At 42.4% G+C, this 23,459-nt stretch overlaps 1 protein-coding gene across 1 annotated transcript in view; it reads left to right on the forward strand.

The window, feature by feature from the left end:
• The window catches only part of ADGRD1 (adhesion G protein-coupled receptor D1), a 193,573-nt gene that overhangs the window by 104,484 nt on the left and 65,630 nt on the right, over positions 1–23,459 (forward strand). Inside the window, 1 exon segment of the mRNA XM_042441368.1 lies at positions 20,667–20,770. Within this exon segment, the coding sequence (XP_042297302.1) occupies positions 20,667–20,770 (104 nt within the window).

Consider the following 23,459-nt stretch of genomic DNA (forward strand, 5'->3'; position numbering starts at 1 on the left):
TCACTAGGTCACACTAGAAATATCATCTTTCCCACATCGGTTGCAATCTTGACATATTCTTGTGAAGTTAGCACTGTGGGTGGCATTGTAAGGTGGGGGGTGGGCTGCATCTTTGGCAGGGTCCAAATGTTGTTGGGTTATGCAAGGGCTGTTGGGGATACAACATTGTGCAATCAAGGCAATTGAGAATCCAATCCCCACTTTTGTTTGCCAAAAACCTTGGAGCTGAATGACTTCCTTAAGTAGAGGACAGTTGCAATTACAGCTGAAGGTGGGAAAGCTGTGAGTGTGAATAAAAATGACATTCCTCCTTGGGGTCATTAAATATGTTGCATTCAAATATTTTCTCCCTGCCTGTGTTTCTGCTCAGACTTTTCTCCTCTGCTGCCAATATTTGCATAGTTCCCCACCTGTTATTAGCACCTGATGTTGTGTGTGTATTCCTGGCTAAAATGTCTGTTGGGATTTTTGATACCATTTTGTTTATGAAACTTTAAAATGGTGTCTAAACCTCGAACTGGCAGTCTGTTTATCAGCTTCTTGCTGCATGTTTATTGTCAGATACTTTTTCATATAGTTATATTTCATATCATTGATATTGTGGTTATTTATTTATTTATTACATTTCCTCTCTGGCTTTGCTTTGCGAACGAAGATTCAGGAAGGACGCATCCCGCGCTTTGTACAAGCGCGCTTTGTACAACGCGCTTATTACATTAATAATAATAATAATAATAATAATAATAATAATAATAATTTATTTGTATTTTCCCGCCTCTCCCAGGTGGATCGAGGCGGGATTACAACCTAACAGTAACAATAAAATACAAGAATAAAACATATAATTTCAAACATTAAAACAGTTAAAAACAATGCAGTAATTTTTATAAGATAAAATGTTTTGATCCTGGATAGAAGACTGAATGATGTCGTTGTAGAAGATTGGGTGGATAGGCTTGCTGGAAGAGATCCGTCTTAAGTGCCCTCTTGAAACCCTCCAAGGAGGTAAGAAGACGGATCTCTTCCGGGAGGTTGTTCCATAGTTTAGGAGCCACTGAGGTAAAGGTTCTTTGGGAGGTTGAGACCAATCTGGTTGGATGTGCTTCCAGCAGATTTTTCCCGGAGGTTCTGACAGTGCGGGGCGGATTATACAGGAAGAGGTGTTCCTTTAAGTAACTCGGGCCCGAGCCATGTAGGGCTTTATAGGTGATAACCTTGTATTGCGCCCAGAAGCTAATAGGTAGCCAATGGAGATCTTTAAAAATAGGCGTTATATGGTCAAATTTTGAAGAACCAGTGATCAGTCTGGCTGCCGCGTTTTGTACTAATTGAAGCTTCTGAACATGGTACAAGGGTAGCCCCATGTAGAGCGCAATCAAGGCGAGAGATTACCAGTGCAAGTACCACTGCTTCAAGGTCCTTCTGGTCCAGGTAGGGACACAGTTGGCGTATCAACCGAAGTTGGTACCAAGCACTCCTGGCTGTCGCATCTACTTCAGATGACAACTGTAGCGATGAGTCCAGGAGTACTCCCAAACTGCGAACTTTGTCCTTTAGGGGAAGTGTGACCCCGTCTATGACAGGATGACTAATTTCCTTCCCAGGACCTAGGGAACCTATCGCTAGTACCTCTGTTTTCTCTGGATTCATCCTTCTGGCTGGGCTTCTTCTTTCTCACCTCCATCCTTTAATTTCTGTCCAGCATTCAGCTGCACGCATTATCACATCCGCCCACCGCTCTGACCAATCTCTCCTTTGTTGGCATCCCTTCACTGGCTCCCTCTCCCTTTCCATATTCAGTATAAGCTCCTGGTGTCAACGTTTAAAGCCCTCCATGGGTTGGCTCCTTCTTACTTATCAGACCTTCTTTCTCCTCACATTCCCACTCAGGCCCTCCACTCTGGTAGTCAGGGTTGGCTGTCCCAGCCCAGGATTTCCTCTGCCCCATCTCGGATTCGCCCCTTTTCACTTGCTGCCCCTCACTCCTGGAACCTTCTTCCCCTGCGAGTAAGGGCCATCACTTCTTTAACCAGCTTCAAAATGGAGTTGAAGACCATCCTGTTCAGAGAAGTGTTCCCAGGCATTCCATGATTGTCATTTGCTATTTGATGTTCTTTTTGTTGCCTGTTTTATTGAACCATTTCCTGTATTGCTATGTATTTTATATGTATTATCCTATTATTTCTTAGATTGTACGCCATAGGCAGGCTTACTCTTATATACTTATTGTTTTATGTACAGCGCTGTGCAAATCTACAGTGCTATATAAATAATAATAATAATAATAATAATAATAATAATAATAATAATAATAAATTCAACCTGAGTTTGTTTTCCCTCATCCAGCCCATTACTGATCCCAGACAGGCGCCCTGCTTTTTCTCCAAACAGCTCAAGCAAACATGCATAGCTCTTCTCCTTCCCTCTCTATCCTCCTAACAACCCAGAGACAGATCAGGCAGAGAGATGATGGGAAGACACTCAGTGCCTGTCATGGCACAGTGCAAAACAGAACTTTGATCTTACAACTGCTGGACCAGAAATATGGGACCGCCTGACTTAATTGCTGGGGATGGAGCAGGGCAACTCTGGGCTGGCGGTCCTCTGCTGATTCCCTCCTAGCAGCAGCGCAGATTGCCCAGGCTGTGGGTTGACCGGCAGTGCTTCAGTCCGGCGGGTGCACTCCATCTCCCAGCATCCCTGGGAGAGGAAGTGCTGCATCTGGGGCTGGCGGCATCATTTCTGGGTTAGCACTGGGCGCTGGACTCCAACTCCCAGACTCCTCTTGGAGCGGAAGTGGCTAGCCATTGGCCGACGGCAGAGGCAGCATGCCCTGGGATTGCCTGGGAAGCCAGGAGTGTGGTATCTCCCCTGCTTCACAGCCACTGCTTGGCTGACGGGCCTATTTAGACTATGTGGCCCCAGCGCTCAGTGCCATTTTTTCCTTGCTCCCCCCCCCCCCCTCCCTCTTATCAGGGTTGGTGATGTGCTGTCCCAACTTTACAAGGGGCAGCAGCATAGGTCTCGGATCTGACGGGCATGGTTTCCTGTGCTGCGGAGCACTGGATCGGGAGTCCAACGGGGATCCGGGGGTGCTAAGAGAGTGGCGGTGTCACCAATGCAGGGGCGATATCGATTCAGCGTTCCCCCATAACAAGGGGTGGGGATGTGCATATCCGCACAACCGGCACCCGAAGTGGCGAGCACACGATAAACCATTTACCCCTCTGTCATCCCGAAGCCTGGCCGTGACCAGGCAGTTCATTTAATCAAACAACACGGGTTGGCGGATGACAGGTCCAGACCTTATGCATTTCAGGCCAACCCTCCCACTCACTTCTGTATTCAATAAAGTTGTGGTCTTCTTTCTGCCAATTGGTTGCCATTGATGTTATTCCACCTTCCCCTTCCCACAGCAATGAACCACTGCACAAACAGCATCTTGTTTGGTTGGTTGACAAGATAGATTAATCCAACTAGATACACACTCTTCTTTCTCCCACACCTTTCCAAGATATTTTCTAAAGAGTTGGGTAGTATTGTGTAGCTTGAGAAATCTGTTTGGTGCTTTGTGCATAGGAGGCATGCTGAAAAGCAGCCTGGTCTGTTTCTTTTCTCTTTCTACATCCACTCAGCATGTCTGTTGATTAATCAAGAAAATTCTTTATCTTATGACTCATCCCTTGTCTTGCCATCTAGGGACACATACTGTAGTGACCGCACCTAGTGTTAATGTTCCCCTCTAGTGTCATCTAATGTCTAGTTTCTAGTATACACTTGTGCAAGCAGTTTCTTCTCTTGTTCACATTCCATAGCATCTGGCATTCGTCCCAGACTGACCTGCCAATTTCACCCCCCTTCTTCAAGCTGACTGTATTAGTTCTTATTAGGTTAAATCCTGTTCTTTAAAGTTATATGAACAGTTCAAGAAGTTGGCAACCGAGTATTTTCTGGCCTGTAACAGTGGTCTGTCAGTATAGTAGTAGAATAATGTGACTTATAAATAATTATAAAATAATAATATATGTAAAAAGTAAACAATCAAGTACATGGGGTAATCTATCCCCCCCCCCCCCAGTTAATCTGTTTGCTTTTTCATGGCTGAAGGCCAGGTCTTCCTGGTTGAAGATACTGCTTGCTGTCAAGATAACATGCATTTAGTACACAGAGTTCCAATCATTGCCCCTTCGTTGTTGCAAATATATTGGGACCAGTATCTACAATGCAGCAAATTCAATCCAAATTTGGTCAGAAACAATAAACAACACTGGGTTCTTTGGATTTTATTCATTTATATATTGTTTTTTATATATATCTGCTCTATCTGCATGTTGTATTCTTCCTGCTCTATTTACGTTTTGCATTTGGAACTGAGTTTTTCACCAACTCAGTGCTGCTTTCTTTTGAGTGTGTAAAAGAACAGCACAGAGGCAGGATGATAGAAATGAAAATGTAAGAGCTGTCTTGCAACAGCAAACAAAGGGTACAGCCCAGCACTGTGCACATCTAAACACGGACAAGGTCCCTGGAAGTGTCCAGACTTTTCAGGTTTTCTTTTTGATTTGATTTGATTTGACCTTTACATGTGTGGTTTTTGCATCCAAACCCTTTCCTGAAATGTCCTGATTTTCCCTCTCTCCCCCTCTTCCTTGGGTCCTCCCTCCTGGCTGGAAATAGTCCTCATCTGCCCATCTGTTTTGGGCCATAGTCAAAGTGTTAAAGTGCTTTAGCAATATGACTCTAGTTAAGTATTGAGATCATTTCCAGGTGGTGCAGTAGTTAAATGCCTCTATTGCAGCCACTCACTCACTAACCATAAAGTGGTAAGTTCAATACCAACCAGGGCTCAGGCTTGACTCAGACTTGCATCCTTCCGAGGTTGCTAAAATTGTTGGGGGCAATTAGCTTACAGTTATAAACCACTTATAAACTGCTTAGGTGGTATGAAGCAGTATATAAATGAAGCTGCTATTGCTATTATTGCTAGAGTTCCTCTTTCCCTCACTTGATCTCTGTTGAATATGCTGCCCTGGGAAAAGTTGCTATGTTTCTTTATGGCGGCCATCTGCAGTCTGATCAGTGGCATCCCTAGGGTTGGTGTCATTTGGTGCTGTTATGGTAACTGTTATGGGTCTAGCATACAAAATCTTGGAATTTATAGTTTTGTGATGCCCCAGAACTCTTTGGGAGAGAAGGCTAAAGACTTTGTAAGACTACAGTCCCAGGATTCCATAGGATGGAGGTCCAGCACTTAAAGAAATGTCAAACTGCATATTTTTACAGTGCAGATGCATCCTTAGATAACACAGATAGTCAGGGAAAATGTTTCATTTAGTGAAATAATGGATAAATTTAAACTGACCTGAGGAGCGAGAATGAAAAGTTCTTGTAAGTGCTGGGAATTCACTGGGAATACTAAAGAATGGGGGAAATGTCATGTAGATCTCTCTCTGTCTCTTAAACAACAACAAAACACAAAAACATGGAAAAGATAAGAACAAAACCAGGGACATTTTAGTTTATGTAGTTGGTCCAGATGGGCCTAGTCTCTTCTCAGTAGTGGTTATAATGTTTCAAGGTACAAAAACGTTTGAAGAGTTAGGAGTAGCTTAAGAGAAATCTGAAATAAACACATGGGGTCTATGATGTGTATGTAGGACATGTCTTCAGATTACTCAATCTTTAATATTAAAGAAGTCTCACTAAATTATAAACTCTTGTGATTGCCACTGGCCAACCAGATTTGTTCTTTTAAGTGATTAATAATCAATATAATAGGTTTTTACTGTTTATAATGATGTTGCTAGCTTTCTGGAGTGCTATTTTTGGGGAAGTAGAAAGCCGCCACCACTATTGGGCAATATGGATTAATATTTTATTCCTAGATGAGGAAGAGCGAACATTAGTAGCACCCAACCCCCTTCTTTCTTTTACCCTATTGGGCAGTGATGTATTCAAGTCTTTTACTCCAAGTCTTGTCCTGTGGGCAGAGTCATCACAGAGCGTCCACACGCTGGACGCTGTGACTCTGTCCCCTTGTGCAATGATGCCATGCATTGTTCTAGACAGCACATGGCATCATGGCGCGACTCTGGTGCTACATCTAGATGATGCAGCACCAAAAGGGCACCACAAAGCCGCACCACCGCAGCTGTGACGCCCTTTAGAGGGCACTGCATTTTGTAGCTCCTTTTTCCACACTCCAGAGGCCGGATTAGGGCCATGGCGTGCGGTGGCCATGGCCCTGATCCGGCCAGTAAAGGAGCAGCTGTATGCCGCCTCTTGGGGCTGTTTATACAGCTCCTCAGTTTTCTAAATAAAGCTTTCTCACTTTGCTGAGGCTTGTATTTTGAACTTTTGTTAGCCAGTACATGACACTTGGCTCCTGCATGCAAAACATATGCTCTTCCACTGATCTTTGCAGACTTCACCTTTTGATCTGGAGTGGGGGGTCAGAAAGAATGCAGAGCCTGAGTTGTGCCAAAACATGTTCTGTGTATGCTCAGAGGCTCTCAAAATATTTCCAGTTAAGAACTGTCCACCCTTGAGTCACTGAATCATCCTTGTAGCTATCCACTTGTTGCTGTACTTGAGTTGGATCAATGCCTTACTACCTGATACGCATAATTACTTCTACTGTATTAACAAACAAAGCATTTGAAAAATGAGTGATGTGTATGTGTTGGTGGGAGTGAAAAGAAGAAAATGCTGGGGTCCCAGGAGGACACCCTAAATTGTATCAAGGGGGGAATTAATTTAGCTCAATAGGAAGCAGGGCTTTGGGTAATATTTTAAAAGCCGAGCTCTAGCCTATGTCTAACGGTTCCAAATGCAAAGAACTTCAGACAGCCTGTGGTTCCAAATTAATTTGCATTTATTTATAACAACAGAGGGAAAACCAACTTTCACACAATGACACTTACTCATACACATATACAAGAACTAATGATGTAAGGGTGGTAACGGATAGAGAATTGGAGGGTTTAGCAGAAGGCAATGCTTTACTGGGTTCAGGCTCGGAGCTCTGACTGGGGAAAGTGGTGAATTAGTCTGGCTCAGCACACAGCCTAGGACTTGGGTGGGCCTGCATGTGCCAAGGAATCAAAAGACAAAAAGACAGGGTGGCAGTTTGAACTGAACCAGGACCTGAGCCTGCCCAAACAGGCATATTTATAGGATGGAATGTGTCCGGGGGCAGTTTTCTCAGGGCCTAATTTTTCCAGGAGGGAGAATGGCCAAAGGAGTGCAAAATCATTTTTAGGTACGGGCTGGGAAATGACAGGGCAATCAATTCAAATGTTTCACACAAAGAGATGTCATCTCCAGAGGGAAGTATCCTTTGATTTCCAACCTTTTGGCAAGTACCTGGTGCATTGCCCACTATCACACTCCTGTGTGGAGAGATTGGGCAGATTCCATACTCAATGGACCTATCCTATCTATGGCATTTATCACACTAGCGAGATCTCACATGAAAACGGGAGTTAAACGAGATTTGTACATTCGAATTTAAACAAAACTTGCAAATTCGGGGAGTTTATCACACTAGGGGACTGCCCAAGTGAATTAACGTGAAGTTAATCAGAACTCAAAGTAGAGAAAAACAGCAGCTTTTTAAACTTTCGGGTTGTTCCGAAAGTAAAAAGCTGCCAGTTTTCTCTGCTTTGTGTTTGGATTAACTTTGTGTTATTTCATAGAATCATAGAATCATAGAGTTGGAAGAGACCACAGGGGCCATCCAGTCCAACCCCCTGCCATGCAGGAAATCACAATCAAAGCATCCCCAACAGATGGCCATCCAGCCTCTGCTTGAAGACCTCCAAGGAAGGAGACTCCACTACACTCCGAGGGAGTTTGTTCCACTGTCAAACAGCCCTTACTGTCAGGAAATTCCTCCTAATATTGAGGTGGAATCTCTTTTCCTGCAGTTTGCATCCATTGCTTCGAGTCCTAGTCTCTGGAGCAGCAGAAAACAAGCTTGCTCCCTCCTGAATATGACATCCCTTCAAATATTTGAACAGGGCATCATTCACCTGCTTAACCTCTTTCTCCAGTAAACACCTCCCCAGCTCCCCAATTCGTTCTCATAGTGCACTGGTTTCAGAGGAACGCTCTAGGGAGCTGGGGGATGTTTAGCTGGGAGAAAAGGCCCGGTTAAGAGGTGCTATTAGCCCTGTTCAAATATTTGAAGGGATGTCATATTCAGGAGGGAGCAAGCTTGTTTTCTGCTGCTCCAGAGACTAGGACTCGAAGCAATGGATGCAAACGGCAGGAAAAGAGATTCCACATTAACTGCAGTGTTGTGAGATAAACTTTGGGCATTTAAATCTTGTTTAAACTTTGCTTTAAATATCATTTAAGATCTATTTTCCCACGGGATCTTGCTAGTGTGATAAACTCCAAGTTGACCCCACCAGATCTCATTATTTGGGCAGGCTATTTCCTTACCTTGGTCACCCTCAATGGCTACATGACCAAAACATCCCTTTTAATATTGTTGGTTTCGAAGGTCAGCTAGGGGTGATGGAGGGCTCTTCTGTGAGATTGCAAATAACAAACTGAATTAAACAGGTTGTAAGATGAGATCTCATGCTTTATTACGGTCCCCCCCCCCCCCCCAATCTGACAGTTCCCAGACATGTTGGATGCCTACCATTCCCAGATAACATATATTATAGACTATGTAGTCTATTGGGGGGGGGGAGGCAATCCAGCAGAAAAAGGCAGCATTACAAAAATAAAATAAAGAAGCCAATAACAAAAAGTTGGTTCTTTGGGTCAACAGCAACAACTTCCTTGCCATTCTCTTGTAAATCCCATGGATTGCCCAACACTTTAAAAAATGAATTAACTAATGAAAACTCAGCTAAACAGACACTTTCAAATGTCAGTGTTTATGATAAAGCATTAATTTCTCAATTTCTAATGTTTAACATCATTGCATTAATTTTCACACCTAATGGAATTCAAACGCTGACAGGAACCTGTTTTGTTCAAAGGAGACCCTTGGAGCCAGAAATCTGGATATTGCACATACATGTCTCAAGTATGCAGCTGTGACAATAACATTTTCAATGATTTTTCCAACTGCTAGAATAAGTGGATATCTAAAAAAGGAAACAATCTCTAGGATCTCATGCATCTACAGAAAGTACATAGAATTCTGTACGTGCAAATCTGAAGAAAGCAAAGTGTCCTGATAATAAATCCAGGGAACATTTACAGCTCAGCGCAATTAAAGAAAATTTTTGGCTCTGTGCCTAAATGCGCTCTCTCCCCATAAAATTGAAACCATTCCCAGCTGCTTTAAGAGTTGTTCTTTTTGCTTTTTAATAAAGTAAAATTGAAGTTAAAAAGTACCATCTGCCATTTTAATACCATAGCTTGGAGAGACTAGTAGTTTGGAAAGCACCTGGAATGCTGTGTCCAGTTCTGGGCACCACAATTCAAAAAGGATGTTGACAAGTTGGAGTGTGTCCAGAGGAGGACCACCAAAACAGTGAAAGGTCTGGAAACCATGCTCTATGAAGAGCAACGTTGGGAGCTGGGTTTGTTTAACCTGGAGAAGAGATGGTTAAGAGGTGATATGATAGCCCTGAATAATAATAATAATAATAATAATAATAATAATAATAATAATAATAATAATAATAAATATTTCCGTCTCTCCCTGCGGATCGAGGCAGGATTACAATCTGATAAAATATATACAAATAGTACTATCAACAATAAAATACAACAACAATTCCAGATCACACTACAGCAGTAATTAACAATAGAATTGCTCAGTAGTCACGGTCGGAAGAGTGGAGCATTGGAGTGGATGATTATCCTATACAAGTTCAGATAGTCTTGACCGCTTTCTTAAAAGCATCTAAGGTGGTAATAAGATAGATCTCTTCTGGCAGGTCGTTCCATAATTTTGGAGCAGTGGAAGGAAAAGTTCTTTGGGAAGTCATTACTAATCTGGTCATTTTCAGTTCTAATAAATTCTTCCCTGATGTTCTGAGAGTGCGGGGCGGATTGTGTAGGGAGAGGCGTTCCTGCAAGTAACTCGGGCCCAAGCCATGTAGGGCTTTAAAGGTAATAACCTACACCTTGTACTATGCCCGGAAGCTGATCGGCAGCCAGTGGAGAGATTTTAAAACAGGTCTTATGTGGTCAGACCTGGATATGCCAGTGACCAATCTGGCTGCCATATTTTGGACCAATTGAAGCTTCCAAACGTGGCACAAGGGTAGCCCCATGTAGAGTGCATTACAGAAATCAAGACGAGAGGTTACCAGTGCATGTACCACTGCTTCAAGGTCCCTTGGATTTACATTTGAAGGGGTGTCACATTGAGGATGGAGCAAACTTCTGCTGCTCCACAGACTAGAACACGGAACAAGGGATGCAAGCTACAAGAAAAGAGATTACATCTCAACATTAGGAGTAATTTCTTGACAGTAAGAGCTGTTAGACAGTGGAACACACTCCCTTGGTGAGTGGTGGAGCCTCCCTTTTTGGAGGTCTTTAAACAGAGGCTGGATGGCCATCTGTTGGGGATGCTTTGGTTGTGATTTCCTGTATGGCAGAATGGGGTTGGACTGTATCAGGACCCCTGGGATCTCTTCCAACTCTATGATTCTATGATTCACCCAGAGCCCTTGTTCCAGTTACTGTGGAAATCTAAACTTGGAAGAGGTAGGATGAGAGATAGGAAGCCCACCACAAACCTCACAGGTAGTTTTAAATGAATGGAAGAAACACCATGGGCTGCAATATATACCATTTTTGTGTTACTGTTTCCTCTGCCTGTAACAGTTTGATGCTAACATGGAAAGTGGTATAAATATTCTAAATTAGGAGTGGGCACTGCATAGGCCTAATTTTAGTGTTGTGGTATCTGTTTTGTTTACTACAAGAACCACAAAGGATAAAATTACATCTTACTGGAACAGACAATTAGAATTGGTAAATGAGGCTGCCTCTGAGTACAGGCTCTGTCAGGCTTAGCTCATTGCAGATATCTGGACTCTTTCCCTGGTCCCTTCTCCCTTTTTCTTTTAACAGCTTAATTTGTGAGACAAAGGAAAGCCTTTTAATTACTGCAGGCATTAAACATTTAGTAGTCATAAAGGGTTGCCAATCTGCCAATGATCACCCAGAGATCTGCTGCTAGATCACAAACTACTTTCCTCTCATCCTTGATAGACCTGAAGTGAAATGGCTGCCTGGATATGGAACAGATGTGTATCTAAACTGCAGCTGTCACAATGCATTTTCACAACAGGTTCACCAACTCAGTTCAGAAATGGCAAACTGGTACAAAGTTTCTGAAAGCTTCTTCAGAAATGTGGGAGGTGTTTCTTTCTTCCATCATTTAAAAGTACCTGTGAGGGTGGCAGTGGGCCTCCTCTCTCTCATCCTAACTCTTCTTAGTTTGGATTTCTACAGTAACTTGAACAAGAGCTCTGAGTGCTGTCACATTTTCTCCATTGGAAAACACCCAGTCTTCATAAGCTGCTTTTAAAAATCTGAAAAAGCAAGGCTAGTATGAGGGTGAATGAATGGAGATCCGATTGACAGCAATGCCTGTGCCCTGCTTTGGTCAATACTCTGGCAGAGCAAGAAAAAGGTTCTATTGTTTCTGGATTAAATTGAAAAATTGTAATTTCTGAAGCCAAAATATCAGATGTCATTAAATAAGCACACAGCAAAGATGTCCTTTGTACCAAAACAGTGTTAGCCATTAAGAGTGACACAACATTACTATATTAAAGCTTGGCACAGAGTGATTCTGTCTAATGATGGAAGTGTACTGTACCAAAGTGGTGAAGGGAACTTGCCAGCTGAAAGGCAATGATCTCTCTTTTCCTCCAAAGCAGGTATCTGTAAAAGCCGTAAGCAAACAGAGGGGTGGGTAGGATTTCTTGAGCAGGCATCTACTGTTCTCTTAGCTGTCAAAAGGTTTAAGTGCAAGCTGTTGACACAGCAGAGATATTCTCACCTGGAGAAGGTGTGTTGACAGCCCTTCTCTTTGGTGTGCTGTCTTGAGCAGGGCCCAGAACAGCTGGCAGTCACATTCTTGAGCTGATCAAAAAGATAATGGCTTTTTAAGCAAGCGCATCTCAGGCTCCTTAGGGGCTCTATTTTCGACTTATTTCTCTGTGGGATTTGTACTCTTTTATAACATTAAAAAAACCACTTGAATACAAACTCTGTAAAACAACTTTTTCAATCCAGAAAAATAAAATTTTACCACCGGTGGGTTAATAGAACACAGACACTGTGTTCTGGTTGTGTTGTTCGTTTTTATCAGACTGGCTAATGTACTCCCCTCTTACAGTCTATCCTAGTTGTCTTAATGGGCCAAATAGCTCAGTGGCAGAGCTCAGGTTTTGTATGGAGAAAGTCCCATGCTAATTCCTAGCATCTCCATATAGCAATGAGAAAGACCCCCTGTCTGCAGTGTTTGACAGGGTTGTTAGGCAATTCAGCCTGCAATGAAAATCTCTTGTTTAGACTGAGAAGTCAAGCTGGATAGGGTCTTATGGATTGCTCAGGTCATCACACCTTCTCAAGCATTATACCGTCAGGAATGCTTCCTTGGAGAGTGATGGAGTCCAGTCTTTGGGTTTTTCCCCCCAAACAGACTGGATGGCCATCTGTTGAGGATGCTTTGATTCTGTGTTCCTGAATGGCAGGAGGTTGAACTGGGTGCTCCTTGAGGTCTCTTCCAACTCTGTGATTCTATGATTCTAGCCATTGTAGCTCAGTGTACCCCTCTCATCATAACAATATCCAGTTTGAGCTCTGATGCCACCAAAGAATGTCGTGCACTACCTTCCTTTCTTCACTTTCTGTTTTCTCACATTCTTGTGTGTATAAGACCCATGTATAAGTCAACCTAGGTTTTTTGGGTCAATGTTTTGACCTAAATTTCCATTTCTTTGCCAGGAACATGACAGTAGGAGGGCAAGGTGCTGTATCTTTCTGTATAGCAAGCCATATTTAATGGAATCTTAAGAGTCAGAAGGAGCTGCAAGGACCATCTAGGCCAACACCCTGCCATGCTGTAATTAAAAAGCCACAGCACCCCCAAGAGATCTCCATCCAGCCTCTGTTTAAAGATCTCCAAAGAGTCCACCACCCTTCGCGTCAATCTACCATATATATTTGACTATAAGTCGACCTCGTGTATAAGTGGAGGTCAACTTTTGGGACCAAAAGTGTGGATTTTTAGATGATCCATGGATAAGTCAAGGGTCAGCTGCGGGGATGGTCCATCCCCTTCCCAGCCTCTTCCCAGTTGGGCTTTCCCCAGGGGAGGCAGCTCAGTTGGGGAGAGACTTGGGACAGATGTATTGTATGACCCGTGTATAGGTCGATCTAGGTTTTTGAGTTAATTTTTTGATCTAAATTTCTCAACTTCTACACAAGTATATATGGTATTCCACTTTCAAACAGTTCTTACCAGTAAAGAAGGCCTTCCTAATGTTTAGGTGAAATGTTTTGTGGATAAATTTTTGTGATGTTGTTTGCTTCTCTGGTTGCTGTTTTCAGTTGGACACCAGAAGTGTCAGTGAAAGTGTTTTGTGATGGGGACCTTTTGGTGCATCAGGGTTTGCAGCTTCATGAACTAATTGTAATGCAAAGTATTTTCAAAAAAGCTGGTACTGCCCCTTAGCAGTGGTTAGAGCATCAGGCTAGGACTGGGGAGATATAGTACAGGTTCAGATCTCTGCTTAGCTATGAAGTTCACCTGGTTGACCTTGGCCTAATCATATCCTCTTAGGCTAAATAACCCCTAAGTGTTGTTTTAAATAGAGAAAGAGCCCTCTACAATGCACTAAACTGCTTGGAGGAGAGGTGATATATCAAAGTAATAATGTGGTACAGTGATCACTGTTGAACTGGTATTAGGGAGATTTCAGTTACAGTTCCTACTGAGTCACTGTGATTATAGATCAGCCTCTCCGCTTCATCCTGATTTGCCTCACACTGTTGTTGGTTTGTGGATAACATGGTGAGGAAGACATGTACACAGCCTTGACCTCATTATAAGAAAGATAGGATATAAATGTAACTAATCAATAAATAATTTATCATTAAAAAGAGACTATCTGTCTGCCTCTCTGTCTGTTACATGCTTGACAGCCATCTTCTTTAAATTTGATGATGTTTTAAGTTTTTGTCCAAATTGTAATGTCAGGTCTCAAGCTGGAAGTCTAAAGTGGCAGTGGGAGGGGGAGGGGGGGCTGGGGTCACTAAAAGCAAAAAGGGGACCAGTCAGGACTCATCAGGAAATTGTGCCAGGTGGCTTTTTGGGTGTCTTCTTCATGGCAGTACACAATTTCAAGTCAAAACATCAGGGGCTGAGATCCTATCTATCAGCTGTGTATCAACAATTTACAAGTTGAGCTATGCTAGAGTTGTGCCAGTTTGTATTGCTATGGCATGGAAATAAGGAATGTGCAATGGGTGGCAATTTTTCATATTGTCCTGTTTCACAATGGTCATGTCATTTGCCCTTTTTTTGCATAAACTTGCCAGCTTGGTAGATGAAGGGAATGCTGTGGATATAGCATATCTTGGTTTCAGTAAGGCCTTTGACAAGGTTCCCCATGATATTCTTGCAAACAAGATTGTAAAATGTGGGATAGATAAGGTAACTGTTACATGGATTTGTAATTGGTTGACCGGCCGAACCCAAAGCATGCTCAACAATGGCTCCTTTTCATCCTGGAGGGAAGTGACCAGTGGGTCCCACAGGGCTCTGTCCCAGGCCCGTGCTAGTCAACATTTTTATCAATGACTTGCATTACAGAATTAGGAGCATACTTATCAAATTTTCAAATGACACCAAATTAGGAGGAGTAGCTAATACCTGAGAAGACAGGATCAAAATTAAAAATGCTCTGTATAAACTGGAAAGCTGGGCCAACGTTAACAAAATGATATTTAACACAGAAACATGTAAGGTACTGCACTTAGTGCAGAAAAATAAAATGCACAGATATAGGATGGGGGACACCTGGCTGAATGAAACTACATGTGAAAGGGATCTAAGAGTCCAGGTAGACCACAAGCTTCCTTTAATAATTGCCTTTAGTTACTTCTTAAACATGTCTGGAAGTGGAGAGTTAGAGAGAGAAAAAGAAAGATCTAAGTGTATTGCACAGGGCTCCTGGCACGCAAATGGAATGGTACAAAAGGGTCCGGGAAGGGAATGGAACAGGTGGGGGACACATTTTACCGCACACCAGAATGCTACCAAATGCTGCCGGAAGTACTCATTCTGTTCCTTTCCATTCCCCTTCTGTCCCAGAGGAGGCAATTTCTGAGAACTGTTCAGAACAGTTCTCAAAAATCGCCTCCTCTGGGATGGATGGGGAACGTAATGCGGACTTCCGGCAGTGTTTGGTGGTGATCTGGTTTGCAGTAAAATGCGTCCCCCACCCGTTCAGTTCCTTTCCCAGCCCCTTTTTTACCGTTCCATTTGTGTGCCAGGAGCACTGTGCGATAAACTTAATAGTCTGGAAAGGAAGAGAGGTACAGATAGGAAGTAGTAAAGAGGAGGATAGAGAAAGGAGATAGGAGGAGAAAAGACAGAGGAATGAGAAAGAGAAGAATAAGAGGGAGAGAGGAACAACACTAGGGGGATATGAGATTGAAAGGCAAGGATCATGCTGGTAATTGTGAATCAGAAATAAAGAAGAAATAAAGAAGAGAGTAGACAGATATAAAGGGTATAGGAAGAAGGGTTTAGTAATCCCAAGAAATGAATAATTAATATTGGTAATACAGTGGACCCTTGTTATATGCTGGGGTTTGGTTCCAAGATCGCCTGTGGATAACAAAATCCGTGGATGCTCAAATCTCGTTAAATACAATGATATAGCAAAATCGTGTCCCTTATAAAAAATGGGAAATCATGGTTTGATATTTGAAATTTATACTTTTTTTTAACATTTTCAAACCGTGGCTGCTTGAATCTGTGTATAAAAAAATCTGTGTATAAGAAGGGCCAACTGTACTAAAGATATATAGGCCCATTCTAGGCGGGCCTTTAATACACCCCCGTCACATGCTAGGGGTTGGCTGAGGACCTAGCGTCCATACCGGCCCCACCCCTAGCACGTGATGGGGGCGTAAAAATGGTGGCGCCCTATACACATGGGTGCCACCATTTTTACGTGCCGGACGCTTAGCGTCCGCACGTCCCCCTGCGCTTGCAAGTCACGAATGCTCCATTTGCGCACTTGTGCGTCACAAGCGTGACGCGAAAAGAAGCCACTTTTTGCGGCTTCTTTTTCTGCCACTGGGAAGCCTCCCCGTTTCGAGGCTGAGGCTTCCCAGCGGCGGAAATGGAGGCAGCAGCAGACCGCCCTTTTTGGGCGGTCTGTAAACTGCCGTAGATAACACTAAAGATATTACACAGATATATAATGATGTGTGTGCTCTGTTTGTTCTGCTACTGTATATAACTGTTATATTTTTTTCTTTTTCTTTGTCATATTGGAGTGTATAAATCATATTTAATCAAATAAAAAACCACTAACCTTTTCTTTTTGAAATAGAACTCCTAATTTGCTCGGTAAATAAATTTACAGAGCTCTAGCTAATGTATTGACAAAAGAAGGGAATTGGCTATCAAGCAGGGTAGAGGAAATTTACCCCACTGTTGACTAAGAGTAACTCTTTGACATCTAATTGTTGCTCATCTCCACCTGATGCTGTGCTTCTTTAGCTTTTAGCAAATGATGAATTCATTTCAGTAAGCACGCTCTCAAAGGCAAGCCAGGAATGATACAGGCAGAGCAGCCAAGTGATAAAGAGGCAAATAATTTCCATCCTTGTTTGATGCCAATTTATCACTCAGCTATCAGAACCAATGCCAGCACAGGATCTGAGTGCCATATAGGAGTAAATTCTTCCGGCATTGTTGTATTATTTCCAAAAATAAAACTGCAAGCCCTGGTGGTTGCTGAGCCAGCCAACATGCTAAATAGATGCTGAGACCTTCCATATGCTCCTGTTTACTCCCTAGTACTGAATTGTTTCTGTAAAACATGGTAATTTCCCCAACTGGGTAAATGTTACAACAAAATAAAAAGCAAATAAAATGCTATTATTTTGTTGTTTTTTCACCATTATGTGCCTCACAGTCCCCCCCCCTATTATTTCCAATATAAAATGAATGTCTACCTGAAACATACAGAGTGTTGCCCTTGTTCACACCTAGTTTCCCAAAAATGGCCTTCTGTTTCCATGCCTCACTTTTTTTTTTTTACTGCAGGAATTTTACTAGTAGTAGCTTATAGAGCCCGCTCCCATTTTTGAACCTTGTTTTTAACATCATGAATCTTTGACACAGTGCCTTAGCTCCTGTCTTTTTTCCTGCTTCAGACATCTTTGCAGGAGTACCTCAGAGAACTCTTTCCTGGTGAGATGGCAGGCTCCTGTTTTTTGTTTCGGTTTACAATTTTTACTTAAAACAGGCAACAAAGTTTTTCAGACAGATTGGAGTCTGTCAAAATTGGAAGTGTCCACCATTATGTCCAAATGAGTTATGGCAGATCCTTCCTTTTTTCCTGTTTTTTATTTTTGATATTATTATTGTTATTCAGTTGGTAACTTCCACTGGTGTAAATACACAGCTAATGGCACTTTATAGAAGGTTGTACAACCATGACATCCTAATCAGGATTAGAATCATAGAATCCTACAGTTGAAAGAGACTCCAAGGGCCATCCAGTCCAACCCCATTCTGCCATGCAGGAAATCTCAATCAAAGCATCCCCGACAGATGGCCACCCAGCCTCTGTTTAAAGACCTCCAAGGAAGGAGATTCCACTACACTCCAAGGAAGGAGTGTGTTCCACTGTCGAACAGCCCTTACTGTCAGGAAGTTCCTCCTAATGTTGAGGTGGAATCTCTTTTCCTGGAGCTTGCATCCATTGCTCTGTGTCCTGTTCTCCGCTCTGTGTTATTTTTTTCCAAATGGGTTTCTCAAGTGTTAGGAAACCCATTTTTTCAGCTGGCAGAAATGAATAATGGTAAATATTTCTTCCATTCCTAGTTTACAAATTGGACAGGGATTTGGAAGATCCAGATTCTAGACCTGACTGGGCTATGAAATTCACAGTATAAGCTAGACCAATCTCATTGTCAATCTCTGCCGTACCTTACAGTTGTGTTATAAGAATAAAGTCTCTCTCTCTCTCTCTCTCTCTCTCTCTGTGTGTGTGTGTGTGTGTGTGAGAGAGAGAGAGAGAGAGAGAGAACGATGTGTGATGTTTTATGCTCACTGAATAAAAGGCATGATATAAATAACATTAATACAATAATAAAATGCATAGATGATCCTAATACATGTGGTCTTGTGCACATTTTTATTTACAGCATGATGCTCATGCTGTGGATTTCACTGAAATGAAAAAAGGTTTTCTGTTAAAGTGTGTAAGAGTGTGCAATCTGTAACCATGGTTACAGACTGATTTCAGTATATTACCGAAATCAGCTCTCCTAAACTCTAGAATGCATGTCTGACTATGCCTGGTTTCTCCTTTCCACTGTATAACAAACTCCAAAGAACATGATCACTCCCACCTTAGGATCCCACCACTTGCATCCCATTGACCAGGTCATCCCTGTTGGTTAGGATCAGATCTAAAACAGATGATCCCCTTGTTTCACTCAAAGTTTCTCTCAAAGTCTATAAGTGTGTGCAACCTCTAACCATGGCTACAGATTATTTTCAGTATGATTAAAATTAAGTTGGAGCAAAGTGGGCAACCGACATTTGCCAGGTCATAAGAAGACAAATAGGGCTGCTTGTAAACGTGAGGAGAAACATGGTGAGATACATATGCTTCCTTGAGTAGGTAACAGAATTTTTGAGATGGATTCCTCATGGATATACATTATATTCATACAATATGTTCTCTGTTCATGATGGACTCTACATTCAGTGCTCATCAGAGCCTAGATCCCAACTAGAATAATGCTGTTGAATCAATAGGATTTAGACAAGTATTGACCTACTATCCAGCAATTGATTCAAGTTGGGATAGTTGGGATTAGCTGATGACTCACATGTCAGTCGGATATGAAATCCACATTGAATCGATATGGAATCCCTCAGGCCACCATTCTGTCCCTGATGCTATTCAATATATATATGAAGCCGCTGGGAGAGATCATCTGGATGCATGGGGCGGGGTGTTAGCAGTACGCTGATGACACCCGGATATACTTCTCCATGTCTCAGTCTACAGCTTTGACTTCAGATGGCGTCTCTCCTCTCAATGAATGTCTTAAAGCGGTAATGGACCAGATAAGGAAAAACAGATTAAAACTGAATCCAGACAAAACGGAGGTACTTACAGTAGCGGCCCTGAACCCAGGTATTGAGATACAATCTCCAGTCCTAGATGAGGTCCCACTCTTCTCAAAGGACTGTGTTCGCAGTCTGGGGGTGCTCCTAGACTCGGTCGCTCCAGATGACAAATCAGGTAAATGCGACCATCAGGAGTGCCTGTTATCAGCTTCGGCTGATACACCAGCTGCACCCTTTCCTGGAAGTAAGGGGCCTAGAAACTGTGGCACATGCACTGGTAACCTCACAACTCGATTTCTGCAATGCACTCTACATGGGGCTACCCTTGTGCCTAGTTCAGAAGTTTCAATTAGTACAGAATATGGCAGCCAGGTTGGTTTTTGGCATAGCCAGGAGCGATCACGTAACACCTGTCTTAAAATCGCTCCACTGGCTGCCTATTAGCTTCCAGGCCCAGTGCACGGTGTTGGTTATGACCTTTAAAGCCCTAAATGGCTTGGGTCCAACCTATCTTCGGGGCCGCTTCCTTCCATATAATCCACCCCATGCACTGAGGTCCTCTGGGAGGAATTTGCTGCAACCTCTAAAAACCAGACTGTCTGCAACCATCCAGATGACCTTTTCGATGACCGTTTCCAGATTATGGAATGGCCTGCCAGAGGAGATCTGTCATACTACCAGCTTAGACAGCTTCAAGCTGTCAAGATGGATCTCTTCCGGCAAGCTTCTTTGGAGTTTATCAGACAAGGGGAATTGGAAGTGTAATCCGATGGCAATCTGAATGCAATCATGGGGTTTAACGTTATTGTGTGATAACCCACTACACACAAATTCGGGCAATGGGGAGTCAGTCTGAATGCAATCATGTGGTTTCACGTTATTGCATGATAGACTGCCACACGCAAATTCAGGCAATGGCATGCTATTTTCAGGCAATGGGGAATCAGTTTAAATGCAGTGTGTATTCACGTAATTGTGTGAAACTAGCAACTTTAAGTGAATGCGTTTTGGCCCCACTTTCTTTTCATTCGAATTTAAGAGAAATTCCTCCCGCTTGATAAACTCCTTTGACTTTTTATCAAAATCAGCTGTCTCTAAGTGTTTTCTTCTTTGCAAAAACTTTCACAGCTACTAGCTTGTGTCATTAGAACCTAAGAATAACATAAGCTAGAAGCTATTTGACACATTGGTTGAGGTGGATGAGTTGTTAAATAGTTTTTCTTTCCCGCATATGTTAATGTTGTTATGACTTTACTTTTTGCTAAAGCTGTTAATATATTGGCTGATTGACATAATACAAAATCTGTTGAGCATGTGTTTTTTCTCTGTGTGTGCACAGTTACCAACCGGGCACCGGGTGGCGTTGTCTTCCATCAGTTACATTGGCTGCTCCCTGTCCATCTTCTGTCTGACTATCACACTGGTCACGTTTGCTGTTCTGTCGTGAGTATTTTTACTTTTTCTGCCTCTTCAGTCAATATCACTCTGAAAGTATGGATAGTCATTCTCTCCCTCCATCTCTCCCCCTTCTCTCTTTCTTTCTCACACACATACGCACACACTAGATTCACATTCCATTTCAATCCTATGACAGGATGCCCTCAAGTGTTGACAGTTTCATAAAAGGCTATTAGCGCCTTAAACTTTCTTAATTAGAATCTGCATATATATTTGCAACACTTGGCTAACTTTGGTCTAAATTACTTTAATTTTTTTTTGCAAGTAGGAAGCTCTTTAAATAACAAATTATTTCCTTCCAAGTTGTTCTTCAGTGGTTTTAGCAGCTTCCTTCTTTGTCAATGAGGACTTTAAATGTGAAAGGATGAGACCTGGTTGTGTGATTTTTGAAGTGTATGTTAGAGAGACTGTATTATCAATTAAAAGAATGCAGGTTCTGCTTGTTCCAGAAGTCAAAAAAGGATAGGTATGTAGGTCAGTTGGTCTTGTTGAAGGCAAGAGAGGGGCCACAGGGTAGACTTCAATGCTCCCAAGAGACTCTGAACAAAGATATTGATTTTTATACATAAAAAGATCACAATAGTGCTGGAGCAGACCAAAGGTTCATCTAGTCAAGCATTGTGTTGCCACTGTGGCCAACCAGATGCAGGAGGGATGTCCACAAACAGGACTATAGTGCAATAACACCCTGCCCCCTGCTGAAGCTTAGGGATGTGATGATGATGATATTCTTTATTTATATACTACTCTTTTTCCCAGAACTGGGACCCGGAGTGGCTCACAGCATCAAAAGAACAATACAATTAAAAATATAGCAGTGTGATACATTAAAACAGAATTGTTTTGTTACAATATTAAAATAGATTGCTTACTAACAGAATAAAAATACAGTTTAAAAGATAAAACTGTTTAAAACACTTAAAATGATACAACACGCCAAGCCAGCCCTTTAAAAACATTCTGTTTTAGAAGAGGATGAGTATTTTGAGTATTGTACCGTTATAAATGTTGGATTTGTTTTCGATAATGTTAATAAATTTTATTTTTAATTTAAAAAGCCATTCTGTTTTAAAAGCCTGCCTGCATAAGAAAATTTTAACCAGCTGGTGGAAGGACAGCAAGAAACGGGCCATTCTTTTCTCCCTAGGAAAGGAGTTCCACAGTCTAGGGGCAGCCATAGAGAAGGCCCTCTCTCAAGTCCCCACCAACTGTGCTTGTGATCGGGGTGGGACTGAGAGAAGTGCCTCCCCTGAAGATCTTAGAGTCCAGGATTATTCATAGAGGAAGATACAGTCTGCCAGACAGCCTGGACCTGAGCCATAGAGGGCTTTATAGGTCATAACCAGTACTTTGAATTGTGCCCAGAAACAAACAGGCAACCAGCTGACTCCAGCAGGTCCCTCACCATCCATAGTCAGCTGTCTTAGAGAAGGGACTAAAAACAGAACTCTAGTCCTCCCCCTCAATTTTCTCCCACAAAATACCCATCCAAATTCCTGTTAGCCTTTCTCATTAGAATGATAGAATCAGAAAGCTGGAAGAGACCACAAAGGCCGTCCAGTCCAACCCCATTCAGGAACTCTCAATCAAAGCATCCCCCTTGACAGATGGCCATCCAGCCTCTGTTTAAAGTCCTCCAAAGAAGGAGACTCCATCACACTCCGAGGAAGGAGTGTGTTCCACTGTCGAACAGCCCTTACTGACAGGAAGTTCCTCCTAATGTTGAGGTGGAATCTCTTTTCCTGTAGCTTGTATCCATTGTTCCGGGTCCTGTCCTCTGGAGCAGCAAAAAACAAGCTTGCTCCCTCCTCAATATGACATTCATTATTTTACTATGTTGTTTTTTTTATTGTAACCTGGCCCGATCCTCTGGGGAGAGGTGGGCTATAAATTATTATTATTATTATTATTATTATTATTATTATTATTATCATCATCATTATTATGACATCCCTTCAAACATTTAAACAGGGCTATCATATCACCTCTTAACTTTCTCTTCTCCAGACTAAACATACCCAGCTCCTTAAGGCGTTTCTCATAGGGCATGGTTTCCAGACCCTTCACTATTTTAGTCACCCTGCTTTGGACATACTGCAGTTTCTCAACATCCTTTTTGAATTGTGGTGCCCAGAACTGGATGGAATATTCCAGGTGGGGCCTGACCAGAGCAGAATAGAGTGACATTATTAACAGAGCTTCTGTTAAATGTTTATTGAATTGATTGTGTGTGCTGCAAGGCATGTGCTGCTGCCCCTCCAAGATTGAATTTGAAGGATGGGGCAGCAGGTATATAGAGAGCTGGTTGTTTGTACTCCTCCCCCAAGCCGGTCAGGGGCTCAGCAGAAGTCCTGTCTCTGCAGATCATGTGCTCAGAAAGAACGCACACCCCCCAAAGAATCAAAAGCCCCCAACAATCACGTTTTTAAAAGTGAAAATGTAAAGGATGACCCCTCAAACACAGCTCACAGCTAACAGATCTCCATCTGTTCTCTACTCTGCTCTCTCCTTCAAGATCAAACTATCAGGGGTCTTTATAACCAAAAATGCTGCATGCAGTAATCAAATTCTTTGCATGTAATCCCATAGGAAACCACCATGATTTCACTATCTGGGCTGAACCAAAGCATTTTCCTGCCTGAGACAGAGGACATAATGGTGCACACCTTCATTC

This window comes from Sceloporus undulatus, chromosome 10 (genome assembly GCF_019175285.1).
Source record: "Sceloporus undulatus isolate JIND9_A2432 ecotype Alabama chromosome 10, SceUnd_v1.1, whole genome shotgun sequence".
NCBI lineage: Eukaryota > Metazoa > Chordata > Lepidosauria > Squamata > Phrynosomatidae > Sceloporus > Sceloporus undulatus.